The sequence below is a fragment of the Sprattus sprattus genome (genome assembly GCF_963457725.1).
Source record: "Sprattus sprattus genome assembly, chromosome: 7".
Lineage (NCBI taxonomy): Eukaryota > Metazoa > Chordata > Actinopteri > Clupeiformes > Clupeidae > Sprattus > Sprattus sprattus.
In genome coordinates, this window is record NC_137926.1 from 31,087,409 (window position 1) to 31,108,136 (window position 20,728).

Sequence of the window (20,728 nt, forward strand, 5' to 3'; positions counted from 1 at the left end):
TCAAAAAACTGCTTCAGGTTCAGTACACAGCAAACAAACAGCAGTCGGCCCGTATTTTTGAAGATCACAGAGGTCTGGAAGAGGTTTTATATACCCTGGGCTCCTGAAAAACAGGACAAATAATTAGTGCTAGTGCATTAATTGCTTGTGTGTGTAGACCTGATCATCTGGATAAATACTGAAATCGATTCTCTATTTGGGCCGAAAATGTTCATCTTGCATCAACCATCTGACATCCATTGTACCATAATCTGACCATATTACATATGCTATATACTATAACTTGAGTCTAGACTCATAAAAGGCACTCATCGTGGTAAATAGTCATTGTGAAATGAATTGACTTAGTTGGCTTGTATAATGCCTGCCTTTCACGGAAACATTTTGCAATAACATTCCCTGAAATGCAATGCAATGTTGAATGTTCTTTCCTTTGGCATTAGTAGAGTAGATGTTGATGAAGGCTACAGGTTTGCAACTACACTGTGTCACGCTAACACTGCTGGATAGTAAGGCTCTGATGACCCAGCTCTGTATGAGGGTCAGGTTGGCCCAGCCGACTGGTGTCACTCTCAGGCTTGCCTGAAGAGAGTCTTAACTCCTAAAGCCATCAGTGATGAGGCAGCACAGAGCATTAGGTGACAGTTTCCCTCCACACACGACACGGCCATAAGCCTAGTACTTCCTGACTTCAATTCAGTGAAGAGGAGCATAGGGCGGTAGCCTGGCCATTACCAGCCTGTGACTCCATTTCATTCCGTCTTGCAGTCTGGGCCAACCCAATGCATTTTGGTTTCCGAGATGGGCGGGTGCTTATCTTGAGGTTTAAAATCATTGGAGTTCCCTTAACCAATCAGCAACGTTTAGTAAGCATTCGGTAGATTAAACTCTTCCCAAAGCCAGTTGGGAGAAGAGCTACGACGTCCTTTCCAATCATAAAACTTACAAGAAAATACTCTTGTTCTCCTTTTAATTTTCTGATGTTCTCGAGAGTTGAGACAACTTTTCCGATAGCTTTTCGTGTCTTTTCCTCCAAGGCGAGTTTTGCGTCACAGCTCTGAACTGTTCGCTGATTGGTCCTACAAAATGTTGAGTCCTGGAGACGATTGTCAACGGGGTTAGGCCAGACTGAGTATGAGCTTGAAATCAATTCAGGCGGAAATACGTAGGCTGGTGTCACCAGGATAATAGGGCGGTACAAATTACACACTTTTCCACACGCATTATAGATAGTCTGTCGTGGTTTTTGATGTTGTGACACACCATGGCTGGCCAACCTGGAGCCTCCTCTCCTATCACTGTTTGTTGGCTGCCCACCATCACCCCTCCACCCTCATGGCCTTCTCTACATCGCATCCAAGACAACACCAGCCCCCCCTTTGACAGCAACACTTGGCAGAGTGACATCAACGACTGCGTCAGCTGTTCGATAAAACACACTCCATAACTGTTTATCCAGAGGCCAACTGTACGCTAATGTTGTGTTTTGTGCTGCATTAAAGAGTTTTGTTCCAAAACTAGCCAGCTAACTACCTAAAAGGCATGCAAAAACATTGCAAACACCCCCAATAGCCCAATTGACACTGATAGAAGCTTGCCAACACACTAACTGGTGTCTTTTGGCAGTATAGCTGACAATGCTGTGAAAGCTTAAACCATGCTGCTGCTCAAACAGTGATCACAAGGACCCCCAACCAATACTGATTGCAAACAATACGCAACATGACAGTGAGACGGAAAGGACTTGAAGATGTGGAATTAGTGAGAAAGGGTTACTGGAACTGGACCCAGTCCAGTGGCCCTGCACACTGTCGCCATGTCATCTGGCAGAGAGGGGAAACAGTGCTTTTTATTAGAAGTAGACTAAGTATATTTGCATCTCTTGATGCTTGTATAAAAGATTCATGGTTAAAAATAGGGGAAAATCTCCCAGCTGGATCTGGTGTACCATAGGGCAGTTGTAGGCCACAGGCTTGGAGAATGCTAAACCGCAAAGAGACATTTGTACCATAAATCTAATCTCAGAGAGAGGAAATACACCCTGTTTAATTTCCCTGGAGTGCGGAAATGAAAAGACCCTCCAGTGCGAGCCCCTCTCCCCACCACTAACAAGTTCACAGGCAGTGCTGGTCCAGAGCAGCCCCATAAATACCAATAATGCCATGAGTGCTCACCTTGTTCTCCTTTCATTTGATTTCCAGAGTTCCTGTTTGCCACTGATTCGGTCTGCCGGTGGCCTTTCACTGAGATCCAAGTTTGAAATGCACCATCAATATTTGCATCTCCTCTAAAATCTGGTGCTGCAACAGATCAGTGCCTGCCTGAGGTCACGGCAAAAGGGGACAGTGGTTATTAATTAAACGACTATCCACTGCACTCTTCACAAATGGACTGCCCGCCCTCCATCTCCCCAGCCCTGTTCGCCATCGCCAGCCCCCTCCTCCCCCCCCAAAAAAAATGTGGAAAGGGGGACTCAACGACTCCCTGAAAGGCTGATAACAGCTCTAGCATTGCACTCCTAGACTGCACATGCAAATGAAAATATATACACATACACACACACATCTGAATTTGTTGATTTTTCTTATTTTTATATGTTTCATGTTATGTTTATTTAATTATATGCACTGTTTACATCAAAGTGTATTATAGTATATGTTTTCCACCTTAACTGTGCGTGTCTGATTCGACTATCAGTGAAAAAATAGAATATGTGGTCAATTTACAGTTCACCGTGATGTATTGCACCAAACACACACATAGCGTAAGCCGCTTTGATCCAAATCTCAGTCTGTTATGTTTGCTGTATGAGTTCTCTTGCCAGTGTGAAGTTCAGTGGTGTTCCTCTTAATGCTGATAGGACATAATAAACAGACACTCAGCTCTTCTCTGCTTTATAGGGCCTCATTAAACCTTTCTTGCGAACTGGGTTCAGACCCTTATCAGGGTTAATAGAGTCTGCCTCTGGTCATTTGTCCTCATAGGCACGTGACATGTGGAGGGTTCCTCTTGATTCCCCCCTCAGGCTCCGCTCTCCCATCACATGGTTTACGGGATTAGGGCTGGGGCCTGGTGCTGCATAGCTCCATATAGATCTAAAAACAACCTCTTAATCATTCACTGGGTCTTGCTTCATCCACAGAGGCCCTTCTGTGTCAACAGACGGCACCCGAAATAAACAGAACCTTTGCCATTGGCTGCCGGCTGTTTGCGGACACGTCGCTCAGTTTTGGGGGTGCTGGGATGGCCTTGTGAGAAGGACGTGTCCCTGAATCTTTTTCAACAAGTTTTGCCGTGCAGTGTCTGTGAAAAAGACCACACTGCAGCAGAGGAGTTAGTTGGTCTCAAGACTCACTAAGAATTCATTGTTTTAACTACAGAAAGATTTCACCCAAAAAGAGGCCAAACGGCTTTGTTTGCCTTTTTAGTTTTTAAATACATGTGTTCATACCTAACATTTTCTACCTTGGTTCATAAACTGTTCACTTACGGTATTGTTGTGTATTGCTTAGAGCCATCACTTTGTTTTTTAAATGCTGATTATTTGTCATGAAAAAACTTCATGGAAACCTTGAATTTCTTGGTGATATCTTCAAAATCAGCTGTAATATTCTACTGTGTCTACTGTTCTGGAGCTATCACAAAACCATAAAATCTGACGAGGTGAGGAGATAAGACAATCAAACAACTCTTCCAGCTGGAGAGAAGTTGGTGATCACCTTTCTCAAACAAAAGCTTTCAAGGTCTGTGACAAAACATGGCTGAATATATGGACCATAACAAGGTCCATAACCTTGAACCTTCCTGAATTTCATCTACAGAAGGATTTACTCACTTAAACTATACTACTTGCAGACTGTTTTCAAAATTAAAGTATACTTCATCTGGATTTCAACAAGTTTGTGGTTTAAAGCCAAGTCCATTTTTGATCTTAATGTAAAATATACTGTTTTAATTGTCTCGGTTGTGGACTTGTCCTTGGAATTTGACACCTTATGGTGGGTGCATACTTTTTTACAATGCTCATAATTGCAACACGCAATGTAGTTAAGTGTCAAATACAGAACTTTTATAGTGAAAATGTCCATTCAGTAACATTGATCGTAGACAATTATCTGTACAACAGCATGAAATTGAACGAGAAAATAATTCCCTCTAATTACTGTGACTATTGTATGTGTTTCTGAAGAGAGTGATAAGCTGAAAGGATGTTTACTCAGAAGTGATGGAAAGCAGAGCGTCCTGTAGGCTACAATCTTAACAATGACTAAGTGGGCTAATTTGAACCATTTAACATAAATACTGTGTACTGTGTTGTTTGAAACACATCCACTTCTCTCCCAGTTTAGCAGATAAGACCCCCCCCCACACACACACACACACACACACACCAGACTCCATGGGTGAGAGACTCCTGCTAATGCTGTGAGCTCCTGCACTACCTCATTAGTTGTGTCATGAAGGACATTCTCTGTAATTCAGGTTGTAAATTAAAGTGTATGCGGTATAACATCCAAATGGCAAACCTCTTTAATCTCTTCACATGTAAATGTTCTCAATTGTGTGGAGGGATTGATTGCATGTTAAGCTCTGATGACCCCCTTTTACTCATTCTTGGTTCATACTTCACCTGAACCATACTGATATGTTCAGCCACCATACATGTGTAGGTATTTTTTTCATTCTCTGCCATTCAAGTTATGAACTTAACCTTGTAAATTAAAGTGTATGCGGCACAACATCCTAACGGCAAACTTCTTTTATCTCTTCACATGTAAAAAAGGTTCTCAAACGTGTGGAGGGAGTGGTTGCATGATAAGGTCTTACGACCCCCCTTTACTCATTCTTCAGTCATGTAAACATTAAGATTAAATAAATATTCAAACATTCAAAACAGTGGACGGAGCCCCACTAAGAATGGTAAAGCTAAATATCCTGTTACACATTTTTCTGTAACAGCACCATAAAGTACTTTAATACGAATGTTTGCTCTTGATGAGCCAATGGATGTAATTGGTTCCAGTAGAACAGAGCGGAGCACAAAAAGGGACTCACCACAGCACACTTATAGAGCTAACGAGGCAGAAACACAGGCGCGTTCATTACACCTTTCTCAAGCTGAGACAAACAAAAGCTTTTGGGCAACTTTACACTTTCATCATCTAACTGGCTTGGATTGCATAGCTGACACAAACCATTCAGTATTATTTACACTACTCTCACTACTACGTTTCATACAGAATAAAGATGACCAACCAAAAGAGGGCTGGAGATGGTGAAACACGGATGTTATGATGACAGAGGAATTATTCTTTTGAACAGAAATACAAAAATGTTAAACTTGCCTTATCTGATAACATGTTGACCTCCACACTATCTGGCCTTAAGGGTCAGGTCAAAGTTCAAGTGAGTCTGCTGCTGTTATTGTGAGGAGTATGTCAGTAAAGGAAAGCACTCAGATCAGCTAGAGGCTCATATTAGCAGTGCTGAGATGAAGGCATTGAAAAGGCTAAGGTTTCTACACATCAAAAGAAAAGATGATCGTTTACCTCATTAAAAGAACACACGGCTGCCTACTGAGTTCTTCTCAACTTCAGCCATGTCTGATCAAATGAATCCAAGCACAGAGTCACTTTTAACAAACGAGGCTAGGTTCCTAGTGATGTTTCATGTCTCACTTAAAAAAGAAAGTGCATCCTTTGTCACGTCCTGGTTTGCTAACTTCTAGCGTATCCCATAATGTCAGTGGAGAGTGAGCTGGGTAGACATCCTATGTCACTAGCCACACTAAGGAGAGGACCCAGTAGTGCCTCTATTCTGAATCTTTAGGAAATCCTCCACCCATGTTTATTTGTTTCTGAGATATTTAATTTTTTTCAAGAGCTATAACTGTAACTTGAATAATGTGTATAAAAGGTTTTTGATATTTGTGATTTCTTTTGAGAAAGGATTTTACCATTGAATCTTATGTAAGGTTAGTTGAATTAATTCCAAAGAGTAAACTAACAAATAACCCTTTCTGAAGTATTGTAAAATGAACACATCAAAATTCAACAATCGACTGTTAAGTCAAATCTACTGCATCTTGATTTGAAACAGGTCACATTCTGTAGTCTGTAATGTACAGCGAGGAGCCATTATCCCTAGCAAACTGTCACATCACATCACAGCTTATGCTCACTCAATCTTCAATTGCTTAATACATAGCTTGGTGCAATGTAGTATCTGTAGACAAAGTTTCGTAACTTTGTTTGCAGGAGGCTCCATGTCCTTTGCAGGAATCAGCGTGCTAATTTACAGGAAGGACAGTCCCAGTGTTGCAGGATGCCTCAAAAATTAATCAGGATTGTGTTTGGAGCCACAATATAATGAGTCGATTCTTTAAAGCAGCAAAATTGTCCTTTCGTGAATAATTCATCTAGGTGGAATGGATCTATGAATAAGTGATTGTTAATTCAGTGGGATATCCTCAGTCAGTGTCATTGGTAGTTTTCCTGAAAGTTCCCATTCTCATAGTGGTTCTGGCCTTCCTCGTCTTCCTCATCCTCCTGTGTGGTCACCCCTCTTTTCTTCTTCCAGCCTTGCTTGCGTCCGGACTGATCCGCTGTCACGGCGCCGTAGGTTTTCTGCCTGGCCGCGGCTGCCAAGGAGCTGTCGCACCTGGGTTCGCTCTCGTCGGCGAGCTCGTCCTCGCCAAGGATGCCGCGCTTGTCCTCGCTGGTGCTCTCTGGGTCAGCCCACTCCTGCTGATCGCCCGAGGCGAAGATGGCGTAGAAGACGACGCCAGTGTAGTGCACCGAGGACGCGATGACGAACACATTCTGCCACTCCAAACGGGTCTGTGGCAGAGCGAACAGGGACATGTCACAATAAAGATTGGAGTCAATTATATGTGCAATTTATGGTGATGATCAATTTCATGTGCACATAACTAACACACACACACACACACACACACACAGACACACACACACACACATACACACACACACACACAGACACACACACACAAAAGATGTGTGAAAAGCTGCACCTTGTTCTTGGTCAGTGCTCCAACAATGATTGGACACACCATGCCTGAAAGTGTTCCCACGCCATTTGAGATGCCCATAAGGATACTGGCGTAGCGAGGGGCAATGTCCAAGTGATTCACATTAAACCCTGATTTAAACAAGAGGGCAGAAGAAGGCAACACAGACAAATTGATCAGCTGAGAGACACAGTCTACATGTATACGAAAGTGCCTGGTGAGAGCTTGATGAGCGTAGGAACGATTTGCTGTATTTCAACAGGTAAAATAAATCTGTCTGAACCTACTGGATGTTCTGACCATGAAATATTCAGAAGAAGCACTTCAGAGCAATAACAGATTCATACTTCATCTAACACTCCATCTGATGATAATGAATCAGCAAAGGCCACATTTACATTTAGATCATTAACATGAATAATCACCGTTTGCAGAAAATGTCTCTCTCACACAAAGGAAACATGAGAAAAGCCTAAAAAATTCACTAGTATTTATCCCCAATGTGGTCTCTCTGAACAACCCAAGACTGAGTGATGACTGAGTGATGTCGTCTCCATATATAACACGTGTGTGTTGCAGTGAGTCGTTTGTGTAATAAAACACTGACTGCAGTCAGCCTTTGTTTGTCCTGCTGAGAGCCTCTTGTCTTACCTGAGATAGCAAAGCCACTGAAGCCCACGGCCAACACCAGGAAGGAGATGGCCATCCCTCGAGTGTGTGAGAAGCCCACCACCAGCAGGAGCGTGGCCTCCATCCCAAACCCTGCACACACAAGAGGAACAGCTCAGATTCCCTTCATCAAACATCAGCAGAAGCCAAATAGAGTACATACATTCATACTTCAAAGGACTGTAAGAGATATCGAAATGATAGAGACGAGCCGATAAAAGACACAAATAGACTCACTGACATACATACCTGCTCTTGAGGCACACCTACGAACCTTACAATAGAAGTTTTCAGAAAGCTTTTATGACAATTATGATTTTATTAAGCTTTTATGACTTTTATGATACTGTACTACTCTGTCTTCTGACAATAGCATACACGCACCAGTTAACAGTCAACACCAACCAGAACTAGACGTAACGCAAAGCGTTACAAAATATGACCGCCGAACTGTTCAGTAGGTTTTGGCACAGAATGAGTCATGGTTGTCAGTGTGTTTGTGTGTTTTTGTGTGTTTTGTGTGTGTAAATTGGTTTGTGTTTCATTTTTATGTATTAAAGGAATTATTTGTGATAGATTTTGATGATTTGGTTATTTAATGTTTTGTGTACTACTTTTTTGTGGATTGTTTTGGCATATTTTTCTTTTGCAATGTAGTTTGTTAAAACAGGTCACATAAAGAGGTGTGGAAACAAAGTGAAGTTTCCAACCAGCAACAGGTGGCGCTATAGGTGATATCAGTCAGGCATATGTACGCGTTCGGGCCGGATCCAGCGTCCACCCTAAGACATTTTCTCTGGATCAAACAATGTACCCAAGAGTTATAAGAGACTTTGTGTTTTGTGGTAAGCACTGGCAAGTTGGCAAGGTTTGAGGGTCTGCCACGCCCACACCTTCCGACTAATGAGAAAATCTTCTATAACTTTTAGTCGCCCATGGCTGAAGAGTAACCTGATTCAGCACCCTCCGCTGCAGATGCACCCCCTCGAGGGAGCGCGCACCACTCACTTGATCGGAAAGGAAAGCAGTTCGCCTAAACAAACGCAGGAAAAAATACTATACTACGATTTAATTATTTGTGAAAGAGATGGAAGAGAAGAACACAAGTGATTGCAGTCTTTAGAACTGTTCTAAAGAGTACAAACAACCGATGTTTTTCTTCCAAAAACCTCGGATAATAGCAAACGCAAAAGTACACCTTTTTGTTCTGTGGAAATATATAGCCTACACTGTAAACCTGAACAAGTTCAGAGAACTCAAAACTTTTGATGTAACCGAATACATAAGAAAATTTGAGTACATATATTATTTTTTTTAAGTAAACTTAACTCAAAAATCATACATCGGCTATTCTGATTTTTTTGTGTTATCATTTTTATAATTTTTGAGTTCTCTGAACTCATATTATTCCAAAATCGTAAAGGATTTAGCCTCGTCAAATATTTGTGTTTCTCTGGGCCTTTCTCAAACTAGTTATTACGCCCTTACAAGTTTTTGAAAGGGTATCTTCCTTACATTCCAACTTCTTGCGCAAGCTCTTACTGTAGAGAGAACTGTCATTGATCGACACCTTCCCAGTGTTGCCACTGCATTTACATTTGTGATTTAGCAGACACTTTTATCCAAAGCGATTGACAAGGAATTTTGCATTTATAGATCATGAGCAGTTTTGGGGTTCACACTTATACACTTGGTAAGGAGGTGTGGGGAATCGAACTAGCAACCTTCCCACCTCTGGATTACTAAACGACTCCTCTACCTTAAGTCTGCTGTGTCCGTCTCTCATCACAAGAGCCAGAGAAACGCCTTCTCTGTTCCGCCCCCGCCCATGTCGGCGCAAGTTCATTTCGACGCGCGCCTCTGGAGGGAAAATCCCGCTGTGCGCCGGGTGCAAGATAGGAATGATACATGCGTCGGTGACAATGTAAATTGCGCTGGGTGCAAGATAGGGCCCTTTGTGTTTTGTGGCAAGCACTAACAAGTTGGCAAAGCCGTCGCCCGGCGGTCATAATAACAATGGCAGGCCGTTGTGAGTCTACAACTACTCTCTTGGTCAGTAGCGAATCCACAGTGCTTCTCCACTCACCTCCACAATTCATGATCTTACGTACGGCTGTAGTGGACAGAATCTTATGGGTGCGGAGGTAGTCGGCCAGCTGGCCACCGATGGGCACCACGATAGTCATCACCAGATGGGGTACAGCGGAGAGAAAACCTACCTGAGAGAAGACAGACAGCCCAGTGACACTCAAAATGGACTCAGCCGATTAAATACCTCATACTGCCAACTAATATTATTCTGTACATATTAATATCAACACACAATTGCCATGTTAATTCATAAGCTCAATATGAGATGACACATTATGTTTGCAATGATGTAATGTGACACATATAATGGCTACTCACCTTGCCGATGGATAAGCCGAAGACCTCCTCGAAGTAAGCAGGCTGGCTGATGAGCAGTAGGTAGAAGGTCCAGCTGCGGCAGAAGTTGGCCACGATGATGGCATACACCGGCATGGAGGTGAAGAACTTGCGCCAAGGAGTGTTGAATTTCTGCAGGAAAAGAGATACACCACTCTATTATATAACCATGCCAAGGTAAAGTGCTGAGTCATGTTCCCAGAACTGATATTTGGGTATTCACTAGGCAGCACGTTTTAAAAACAGACTTGGGTTTATTGGGACATCAGGAATTGCTTCTAGTCTGAAGGCATTCTAAAGTAATGTGAGGGTTCTGTGTGCTGTGGGGCATCACCTCCGTGGCACTGATCATGTTCTGGCCCTCTCCAATGCTGGTCTCTATGTAGACCCTCTCCTCCTCACTAATGGTGGGGTGCTTTGCTGGGCTGGTGTAGGCAAGCAGCAGCCAGAAGATGTACCATATGATCCCAAAGACACCTGATTATTGCACAAGTTTCATTAATACACTTGGGTCCAGATGCATTAATAAGTAGTATTTACATTGTAACACATGGTAATAACAAGAACCGCTCCTTCGTTTTACACTCGTAATTCATTAAAGACATGAAATATCAACTTAAAGTAATACAGTGAGTATATTAAAAGTACTGGGATCTGCCCTGCGGCATATCTGACGTTTCATTTTGTAAATATTACAAAAGATGAATGAGGCAGGGGAACAGACAGGAAAATGATCATTTGAGTCAATTAATCTTCAGATTAAATCAGCTGAGATGTGGAAGAGAAAGATAACGTTGAGAACAATGTCGTCACAACTGCACCTGCAGTTTCCATCCAAATGAATCAGGATAAGAGAAGAGACTCTCTCTCTCTCTCTATCTCTCTCTCTATCTCTCTCTCTGTCTCTCTCTCTGTCTCTCTGTCTCTCTTTCTCTCTCTGTTTCTCTCTCTGTGTCACTCTCTCTATCTGTATCTAACTCTCTTGTGTGCATGTAACATACTGTCTATAAATACAATGTTCATTGCTGTTAAGAAACATGTCAGTCTTATTGAGTGAATGTGTTGAGGTTCAAAATGGTCCTCAGCAGGCTGGGGACCTCATTAGTCTCACCATATATGTAGAAGACAGAGGGCCATCCCACATACTGCACCAGCACTCCCGCCAGGGGCATGGCCACCACCGCTCCTGCATAGGACCCTAACAGAGACACATGCAGGCCTGTCAGTCAAGCAGCACGCAGAACCAACCACAAAAACTAAAATCAGCCATTTCAGTCATCAGTGAGGGGGTGAACATGAAATACTGACAGGGCATCACTGCAGAGAGTGTGCTGTAAACAGCTGGATGGAGGGAAGCTTGCGAGAGAGCAGTGGATTGGCTGGGCTGATTCCAGAGCCGTAGAACAAGGTGGCCATCAGTGTTTGTGAGGGAAATTAGGTTTTAATGAAAAGGTGTTGTAATGTATATTTCATTACTGGGTGTGCACACACACACACACACACACACACACACACACACTCCTGTGTGGAGAGAGATGACGAACACAAGTGTGCTCTCGGGCTGCGGGGAGTGTGACACTTCATTTGGTTGATTGAGCAAGCGTGTTTTTCAGAGGAGCGGGCGAATCGTTGTGTGGCCTTCTTCATTCAGACGCCATGTCAAGAGGGTTTTGAAAAGCGCAGGTTGCTATGGCAGCAGTCTATTGGATGTTGTGGGGCAGTGGTGGTAAGTGTGTGTGTGGGGGGTGGCTGACAGGACAGCTCATCAGGGAGGGGAGCGCTGATCAGGTGATAAGCCCTACATAACACACTAGATAACTGGGTACCATATATGTTGGGACAAACAACCAAAATATTGTTTCCATTTTCCACTAGGTATTATTATCTCTTTATGCATTTAGACACACCTATAGCACATACAGCCCCCTCCCCCCGACCCCCCCCCCCCCCCCCCCCCCAAAACTGAAAAACAATTGTGAAAACAAAACAACAGTAGGAAAAAAAATCACTGAAACTGAAATAAAACTAAGTAAAAAAAGAGCTGGATGTTTTGTGTACAGTGATGATGGTTTGAGATTCCTGCAGAGAATGCTTAGAATGTACAAGCACTCAAAATCAAAGGTGTGAAAAGGTTACGTGTGCACCTCCTACTCACCACAGAATGAGGTGGTGGCCAGACGACTTCTCTCCAAGGGGGGAGCCCATTTAGCCCACATCCCATGGCATGCTGGGTATGTGACGCCCTGTGACAGCAATTTGAGTGGGGTGAGAGGTCAGCATCAGAGGTCAGCATCAGAGGTCAGGACCAGAGGTCAGTGCTACCTGAGTATGTGTCAAATAAGTTATGCTGAGATAGTTATTCCATGTGTACATTTGGTAATGAACCATTTCATAATTGCCAGAGCTTTCTATCTGACCAAATGACGCATCAATATATAATAAAGTTAATTATTAGAGTACATAAAAAAATGGTGTCTTCATACAGAAAGAAAATGTGACCACTAAAACAGATTCACTACAAAAAGACTTAAAGAGGATAGATATATCCTGAAAGGACAACTTGCAAGTGCAGTGTTTATAAGACATTTTCACAAGCATTAGTCTGTATTGACTGATGGCATCAACCCCAACCCTCTCTGCCTCACAGCACATGTTTGTGTTCACTGACACCACATGCTCATCTAAAATGTATGGGACTCTGGCACGAAAGCTGGGCTACACTGAGTGGCCAGGACACTTTGTTCGTCTGGTGCATGTGAACGCTACTAGTACATTATGAGATGTGAAATACACGCTCTGATGATTGCTCTGTTCAGGTAACTGATCTGATGCGAATGAATGAGCAATTCATTATACATTGCAGCCTGTACTGCCCATACACACCTCTATGTTACTCTACATTTAGGGATTATTCTTATCAGTTGATTAAGATCATGCCATATCACGAATCTGCAAGATGTGTGGGTCAACATATTATCAGTAATCTGTAGGTAAACAGTAATAGTGAGCATTTTTTGATGTTCTCCCAGTGTTCGTTTTAGGTTTCTATGGTCAGTTGCCTGTTGCTTGTGAAGACAGAGAGTTTCCTCACCTCCACTAAACCCTGGAGGATGCGGACGAACAGGACACAGCCATAATGCGCCCTTGCAGCGGTCGGGATGAACATGTTGAGCACAGAAGTCAGGAAGATGGCTGCCCCAAACACCCTGCAGAAGATACATTGAGAGCATGACTAAGCTGGTTTTAAAGTATGATGTAAGAAAGATACGCCCTAGTGTTGTTTTTCTAGGTTGTTTTTTTGCAATTGTATACTTGTATGGGCCATTCTACCGAATTCGTGTAATATGCAGTCCCTCAACGATAAAAACTATTTACAAAACAATTAGGTATTTAGGCATAGATATTTAATTAGAAAATGTTATGGTCTATATAAACCCAATGCATTACATGAGATAGTGATAAGCTAAATATATACAAAATCATCATTTATAGGGTACTTTCTATTGGGAAGTAGCTGTCCCCAACCCTGACATCTAAATTTCAATGCCTTTAAATAACACTTTTCAATTTTTTTTTATTTTTTTCAATGATTTAATTTCAAAGATCTTTATGATTGGGTTGAAACAGAACTTGGAATATTTAGATTTATTGTGGGTTTAATTTTTAAATCAATTTTCTATACTCAAAAAATCATGTCCCTAGTTTTCATGTCACTACCGAAACACAAGAGTTTTAGTCCATTGGCTGACCCTGTGTTTTAGCCACGACTCTGCATTTTTGACAATGCATTGACACTGCATCTCTGTCCCTCATGGTTGAATGGTAAGTAGCTAAATCCCATAGTTTTTATATAAATGTGTTCCAAAGTCTGAAAATCGACGTGTAACCTTAAGAATTGTCACTACCGAAACGCATGTTTTCTTCAATTAAGTAAACCTTTTGGGGTTTCATGGAAAATCTTATGTTTGTATGTGTGTTCACCTCTTCAAAGATGTGTTTGCAAGCCGTGTGCTTGCTAGAATTCTTTATTTATGCTTAAAGTTAGCTAGAATTGTCACTACCGAAACAGTCACTACCGAAACATATGGTAGTGACCAGATGATTTCGGTAGTGACAAAATGAAATGGTAAGTAGTTCAATCCCATAACTTTTAAATAAATGTGTTGTGTGGACTAAAGGGCGGCCCAGAGCACCTTTTGGATGATTTTGGGAGAGAAATGAACATCCATCCAACAGTGCAGTCACTACCGAAACACTGGATGTCACTACCGAAACAGTGCAGCACTACCGAAACACTGGATGTTTTGTAAAAAATGAAGTATATTGAGTAATCAACTAAAATGTTATGATACTGATTGGATTAATGTATGTTCAATTTCATCAATCAACAACTCTGGAATCAATATGATCAGTATTTTGCATTTTACAAAGAAATATTGCACTTAGCTTTTCATGAATTGTATAAATTGAACTTGAAAATTTGGTAAAAATTTAATTTTTATGGATTTCATTGTGAAAACCTTCAAGAAATATTTGTAAAAATACTCTTAAGAGAAGGGAAGGAAACCAAATCTGAACAGGTCAATGATAATACTTTTTTACTATAGTAAATGTGATGTTTCGGTAGTGACAATTTTTGGAAGAGGAAAAACATTCCAACACATTCTGAAAATACAATATAAAAATTGACTGTTCTTTTACTAGATATGTGTACTTTAGATATGGTACAATATACATACAGACAAAGTTTTGGGAATAAAACATAAAAGAATTCAAAATATTTCCGACCTGACTTTGCACCAATTCGGTAGAATGGCCCGTATACAAATATATCTTTAATTAATTGACAATTAATATCATCATTTAAATCGCATAAATGGCATATTGAAAGGCTTGCTTTTTTGTGGTGCACAGCATGCTTTTTCTTTTACAGAAATCCTTTTAAAAGGTTTTGATTCCCCTGCCTATCACCTCTTGTTTGTACTCAAATTATTTTAATTCTTTTGTTGTGGTATTGGTAAGCATTTTTACATCATTACATATAGATTTTAGTTTTGATATTTCTTAGTCCATTTATTTTCCCGATGTGTCTTTTACACCGTTAAATAGACTGTCACAGGCTTTCTGGTAGCAATAGATGCATAAGAAAGCTTAGTTTCACAAGACAGCATCAGCATGAATAGAAGCAATTTTTTGCAGGTCTTTTTGCCTAGACGCTCTACCCTTATTGCCTACTGAAACCAAATTAAAACCAGACAGAGAAGCTGTTGTCAGCTTCTGTTGGATAGCTGTGCCTTGCAGTCTCTCACTCATATCCTGTTCTGTGGCGTCCTGCCCTGGTCTACCACTGTCAGCTTGATTGGACATTTGACTCTGCACGGTTAGCACTGCAGACCAGACCAAAACCTGAGTCACCGGTGGTCTTGGGTGATGAGATCTCTTTATCGCCTCACACACTTTATCTATCTCTCCGCTGCTTTCCTGCTCTCTGTCTCCTCATTTTTTTTCCAAAGAGTGTAAGTGACACTTGTAATATTGCCGTGGCTGGTGTTTCGGGAAGAAATCAGACGCAGGATCTTTCATTATTAACTCTGTCAGTGACGTGTCCTCCTCTCCTGTGAAGCTTTTATTACACGGTTGCTATCTTGCCATCAGTTCCCCTCACCTGCACGCTGCACAACATTAACCCTCTCAGAGCAATGGACTATTCTTGGGATGCAGCTTTGTAATATTTGTAATATTTTCCACTGTTATATCAGTGTGATAGGATGATTATGGCGTACAATATAGTGCCACAGCATGGGGGGATCTCACCTGTCAGCAGCAAGCTTGTTGGATATAAAACCTCCAGGGATCTGAGTGACAATATAGCCCCAGAAGAAGGAGCCATGGATCAGGCCCACTGTCTCAGGGTCCCAGTTAAACTGTGCTGGCTGTGCAACACAAAGAGAGGTTTAATGGAGGTTTAACATGATCTCAAATCAAACTGATGACTACACTTTGACAATTGAGATGGTCACCATATATTGGTGTCTGTGAAGCACCTTGAGGCAGTGCTCACTGTGAATAACCTTACAAAAATGGTTCATACTCTGGGCACAGCAAGTGTGTGTGTGTGTTTGTGTGTGTGTGTGTGTGTGTGTGTGTGTGTGTGTGTGTGTGTGTGTGTGTGTGTGTGTGTGTGTGTGTGTGTGTGAGTGTGTGTGTGTGTGTGTGTGTGTGTGTGTGTGTGTGTGTGTCTGTGTGTGTGTGTGTGTGTGTGTGTGTGTGTGTGTGTGTGTGTGTGTGTGTGTGTGTGTGTGTGTGTGTGTGTGTGTGTGTGTGTGTGTGTGTGTGTGTGTGTGTGTGTATGTGTATGTGTATGTGTATGTGTGTATTCCAAATGTATGCATTTTGAAAACTAAGCAGCTTCCACGTCAATCAGCCTTCAAGCATAGAAAAATATAATTATTTGTCATCATGTCTACCTTTTTCTAGCTTTAAATATCGAATGTAATGTAAAGACAGGACCTGGATATAAGAGCTGTATTTTGAATGGCATTGTGACATTGTGCTTTTGTCAGATCATCACCTGCATGACTGCTGTGCCGTTGATGTAGACCGTGTTGTTGTTGACCATCTCCACGATGGCCACGCCCAGGTTGCAGCGGATGCCGAAGGAGATGCAGAACCCGAGGCCGCTGAGCATGGCGATGATGTAGCGCTTGGGCAGGCCGCAGCAGCTGCAGTCCAGAAGCGGAGCCGCATGCTTGTTCATGGACACCGGCCGCCCATCCTCCGTCAGCTCCACCAGGTCCTCATCCACGTTACTCCCATCAATCTTCCTGTGATCAACAATCGTCAGTATGGCTGATCAGTCGACGTGAGATACGGTGCCGTTTCAGGGAATTGAAAGCAACACTGCTAGCCCATGTTGAATCTTCTTAGAGTGTTAGTTGACTATCTTTCCTTTTGTCAACTACAGACATGTTCTTTGACTTTGTTTGGACTTGCTAACAGGTTTAGTCTGCCCTGATAACCACAAAGTAGATGTCACTGGACCAGGAAAGGAACAGCATTATTATTTTCATGAGCAATTTGGTAGAGAGTGTCCAGGGGCAGGAATAGCACACATGAAAACAGAAGATGTCTGTTACCTCTGAGCCCAGTTTAAGAACAAAAAATGGTCCACCTTTTTAACAGTATAGATGGTCTTGACCAGTGATCTGAAGATCAGCTACCACACACCAGCCTAGCAGTTCAAGCATGGGGTTATTCATTTTACCACATCACTTCACAGCATTTTCTTTTCAGGACTGTGGTCTCAGTTGCCTCACAAACATTTGATTACACTTAATTAATTCAATCTGAAATAGACCAGCCCTATTCAGAGGTACTCCCGCAATGAAGTATATTTCAAATGTGTCTGGCTCTGCAGGTTTGTGGAAAATGGCTATTACAGTTATCCAGAAAAAAAGCTGGTTGGGATTTATCTTATTTTAAATATACATATCCGTTTCAGTTTCAAAAAGTCTGTTGCTATGAACAATAAAGAGTGTACAGGCAATTCTTCCAGACTACAAGGCACTAGGCTGGGGTTGTGATCACAGAAGAGTAATGCACTCTCCTGGCTGACTGATCACAATACAAAGGCAGTCCTGGAGAGTCCAGAGAGGTCAGGAGACTTGATCATGACGCACGGTTCCTGTAAAAGGTCACGACTTGTCTCTAAGTTAGCCCCCTCCACAGCCATCTACCCACCCGCATCCTCACACCTGTTCCATTACCACTCTCGCCCCGAGCGGCTCCAGGCGGGAATGGCTTTCATGTGCTCCCCCTCACGCACACCTGAGTTCCCCTGAACTGAGGCGGAGCAGGGGGAGCTGATGGAGGCCCTGTCAAAGGGCAGGTTCTTCATGAAGCAAGAGTGAGGCACTTTCACTGGTGCACTTTCAGTCACACGCACAATAGTGCATTTGTGTTGAAATGTTACTGTCAGTACTGACCGAACAAAGGGACTGGGCTTCATAAAGTATATGATATCATGGTTTGAAAATCACCTCTCAAAAATGACATATGATATAATGCATATCACCGTGTACTTTAATTCTCAATATACAGTAAAATGCTGTTGCTTTTTTTTTTTTTTTACATTTATGTGTAGCATGTCAAGCAGTTGCGTATGATGATTTCTATGGTGAGGCTGCTTGCTGCTTGAACCAGTTCACCAGTAAAGGGCAGTACTGTGTTTGTGCCCTACATTCTATAACCACCAAACCAACATAAGATCCTGATGTTCAGCTAAACCACTTCTCGGTCAGATTCTAGAAAAACAGTGGAATGTATGTGACTGCTCATCTCTGACAAGACTTACAAGACAAAAGTGAAGACAAATCATAGGTTGTAAAATAGAATTTCCCTTCTTTTAGAAGTATATGTTAATATGAGTATTTATTAGAATATGTTATAATGTTAAAAAGCACAATGCCTGTTGCTATTAGGTTGGTTGTTAAGTAAGACTTTTTAAAAGTATTTTAGAGATTTCACTAAATTCATTATGCTACTTCATTTTACCAACAGCTATTGTTAGATTAATTATTATGCATCGCTATCCACAGCCTTCCACATGTAGTCAGGCATTATTATATCATACTTGGAACATTATTTTTCTAGCCTATAGATCAAATACTTAAAAATTAAGTCCTTGTTTGGTTCTTATTGTCAACCCTGTCTGAAAATAGACCCCATCCATAGTGGTAAATGCCATGAGAACTGTTGATTGTTATCAGGAACAGGAAATGGCGCTCACAGCCACAGCTCTCCACTCACACACTTGGTTCTCATAATCTTAGGTAGCTGAAATTCTTTATTTATAACCTCATTAATAAACACTTAGTGAAAGAAAAAAACCTTTTATATGACAAAAACTGTGAACAAAGAAACTTTTAAACTATATTACGTAATGCCATAAGAATGACAGCTCTGTTGTTTACGTCTAGTCTAGTCGTCATTTGTAGCCTATTTACTTGGACTTCGGCTTTCGGACTTTCTCTCAGAACCATCCAGAATAAATGACGAATAAATTAATTATATTTTTATATTTCTGTTCTGTTCTCTGTACTTTTCTTGTTGTCTTGTCATTGTAGCATCATGGAATTAGTTGTGCTATTAGACTGGTATTGTCAATTCAGTGGAATGAAATACATCATTAAGGCCTTGGTTACAAATTACAACACATTTTAAAGTTTGAATACCATAATCAATTATGAATAGGTCTGTAAATAATGAAGGTTGTTACCATACATTCTGAATTACCTTCTGGAAATGGACCAGGTTGTCCTAAAAGCATTAAATTCTTCTCTTCCTTTCTTTCTGCAAACTCTCTTTCAGTCTTTTGAATACCTATTGTTAAATAAATACCTTCTCATACATTTTCTAAAGCGTCTATTTCACATCATGTTTTATCACTGAAATTGTCCTTCACATGACACATGTGATTATTATAAGCACCTTCTTTAGCAAATTGTCATTTTAAAGCGATAGGACATCCATATTTTCTTCATTTAAGTTTTTTTGTAGTTTACTTGAGAGCTTGGTAGCCTCAGTTGCAAACCTTTCAATCAGCCACCGAGCAATTTCACACTGCAACCGGAAATTACCTGATATATCAGCGTTTATCTCATACACGACAGCAATCGACTTATTAAATGCAATTTCCATATTAGTTATACCCTTGTGAAATTATGTATCAGATTGTGGCTTAAAGAGATTATTACTTTAGCTGCATATATTCATATTGTTTTACACCACTGCAGTTGGAGGGTATAGCATCCAACAAACGCACTTACAGGGGACAGTAAAGAGTAGATTTTCAGTCTGCTCCTCAACACTATTACCACATACAGAATGGGAAGGGTTTTTGTTTGGTATTTTAACACAGTTCAAAATTCTGCAAGGGTGGTTCTGGCTGACTGGATGCTAAAAGCTTGTCCACCCCCTCCATCAAAACTCCATTACCAAATATAATGTGCACTGTGCCAAAGGACAACCTGTTAATTACAGGTGGCACAATGGTCCTTTCCCCCTATATCTAGAATAGTTGTTATATTACCTGCTCTTTGACAGAGTTGTCCTTGCAAACACATTCTCTCACTCAGTGACTTCTCCTCTCTCTCTTTCTCTCTCTCTCGCTCTCTCTCTCTCTTACTTACTTCTGCAGGTTCCCCAGTGAGTCTCCTACAGAATTCTTCACCTCCTCCTTCCCTGGTTTCAGCACCCGTTCTTTCAGTCCTGCAAATCCTCCGAAAGGCATCTCACTCCTTCTCTTGTCTATCCTCTTTTCAGTCAAAACACTTCAGTGTCTCCCGCTCTCCTGTGCCTTAGACACCCCGAACCTGACTGACTCTCAGAGTTCTCCTGTAAAGGCCCTAGTGGGGCATCCTTGCACTGTTGGATGTGAGTGGCTATCTGGTAGGTGTGTCCGTGCGGAGGAGTATGGCTGTTCCACCCCACAGCTTTCCTGGGGGTAGAAGCACAGCACAGGGAGAGGGGAGGATGGAGCTACAGCTACAGGTGGTCCTGATGTGGAGCGAGTGTCAGTCGGACTCCTTAACTGTCCTTACA

General features: G+C 41.7%; 1 protein-coding gene across 1 annotated transcript; it reads right to left on the reverse strand.

Annotated features, from left to right (window-relative positions):
- Positions 1-6,479: 6,479 nt before the first annotated feature.
- On the reverse strand, positions 6,480-20,417 carry slc17a8 (solute carrier family 17 member 8; the record flags this gene model as incomplete). Its single annotated transcript, XM_080842797.1, has 12 exons — positions 6,480-6,839; positions 7,034-7,161; positions 7,682-7,792; positions 9,786-9,918; positions 10,109-10,258; positions 10,461-10,603; positions 11,238-11,324; positions 12,282-12,369; positions 13,218-13,332; positions 15,941-16,059; positions 16,698-16,950; positions 20,317-20,417. The coding sequence occupies 12 exons, from the start codon at positions 20,415-20,417 to the stop codon at positions 6,480-6,482; spliced, it is 1,788 nt and encodes a 595-aa protein (XP_080698923.1).
- Positions 20,418-20,728: the final 311 nt, after the last annotated feature.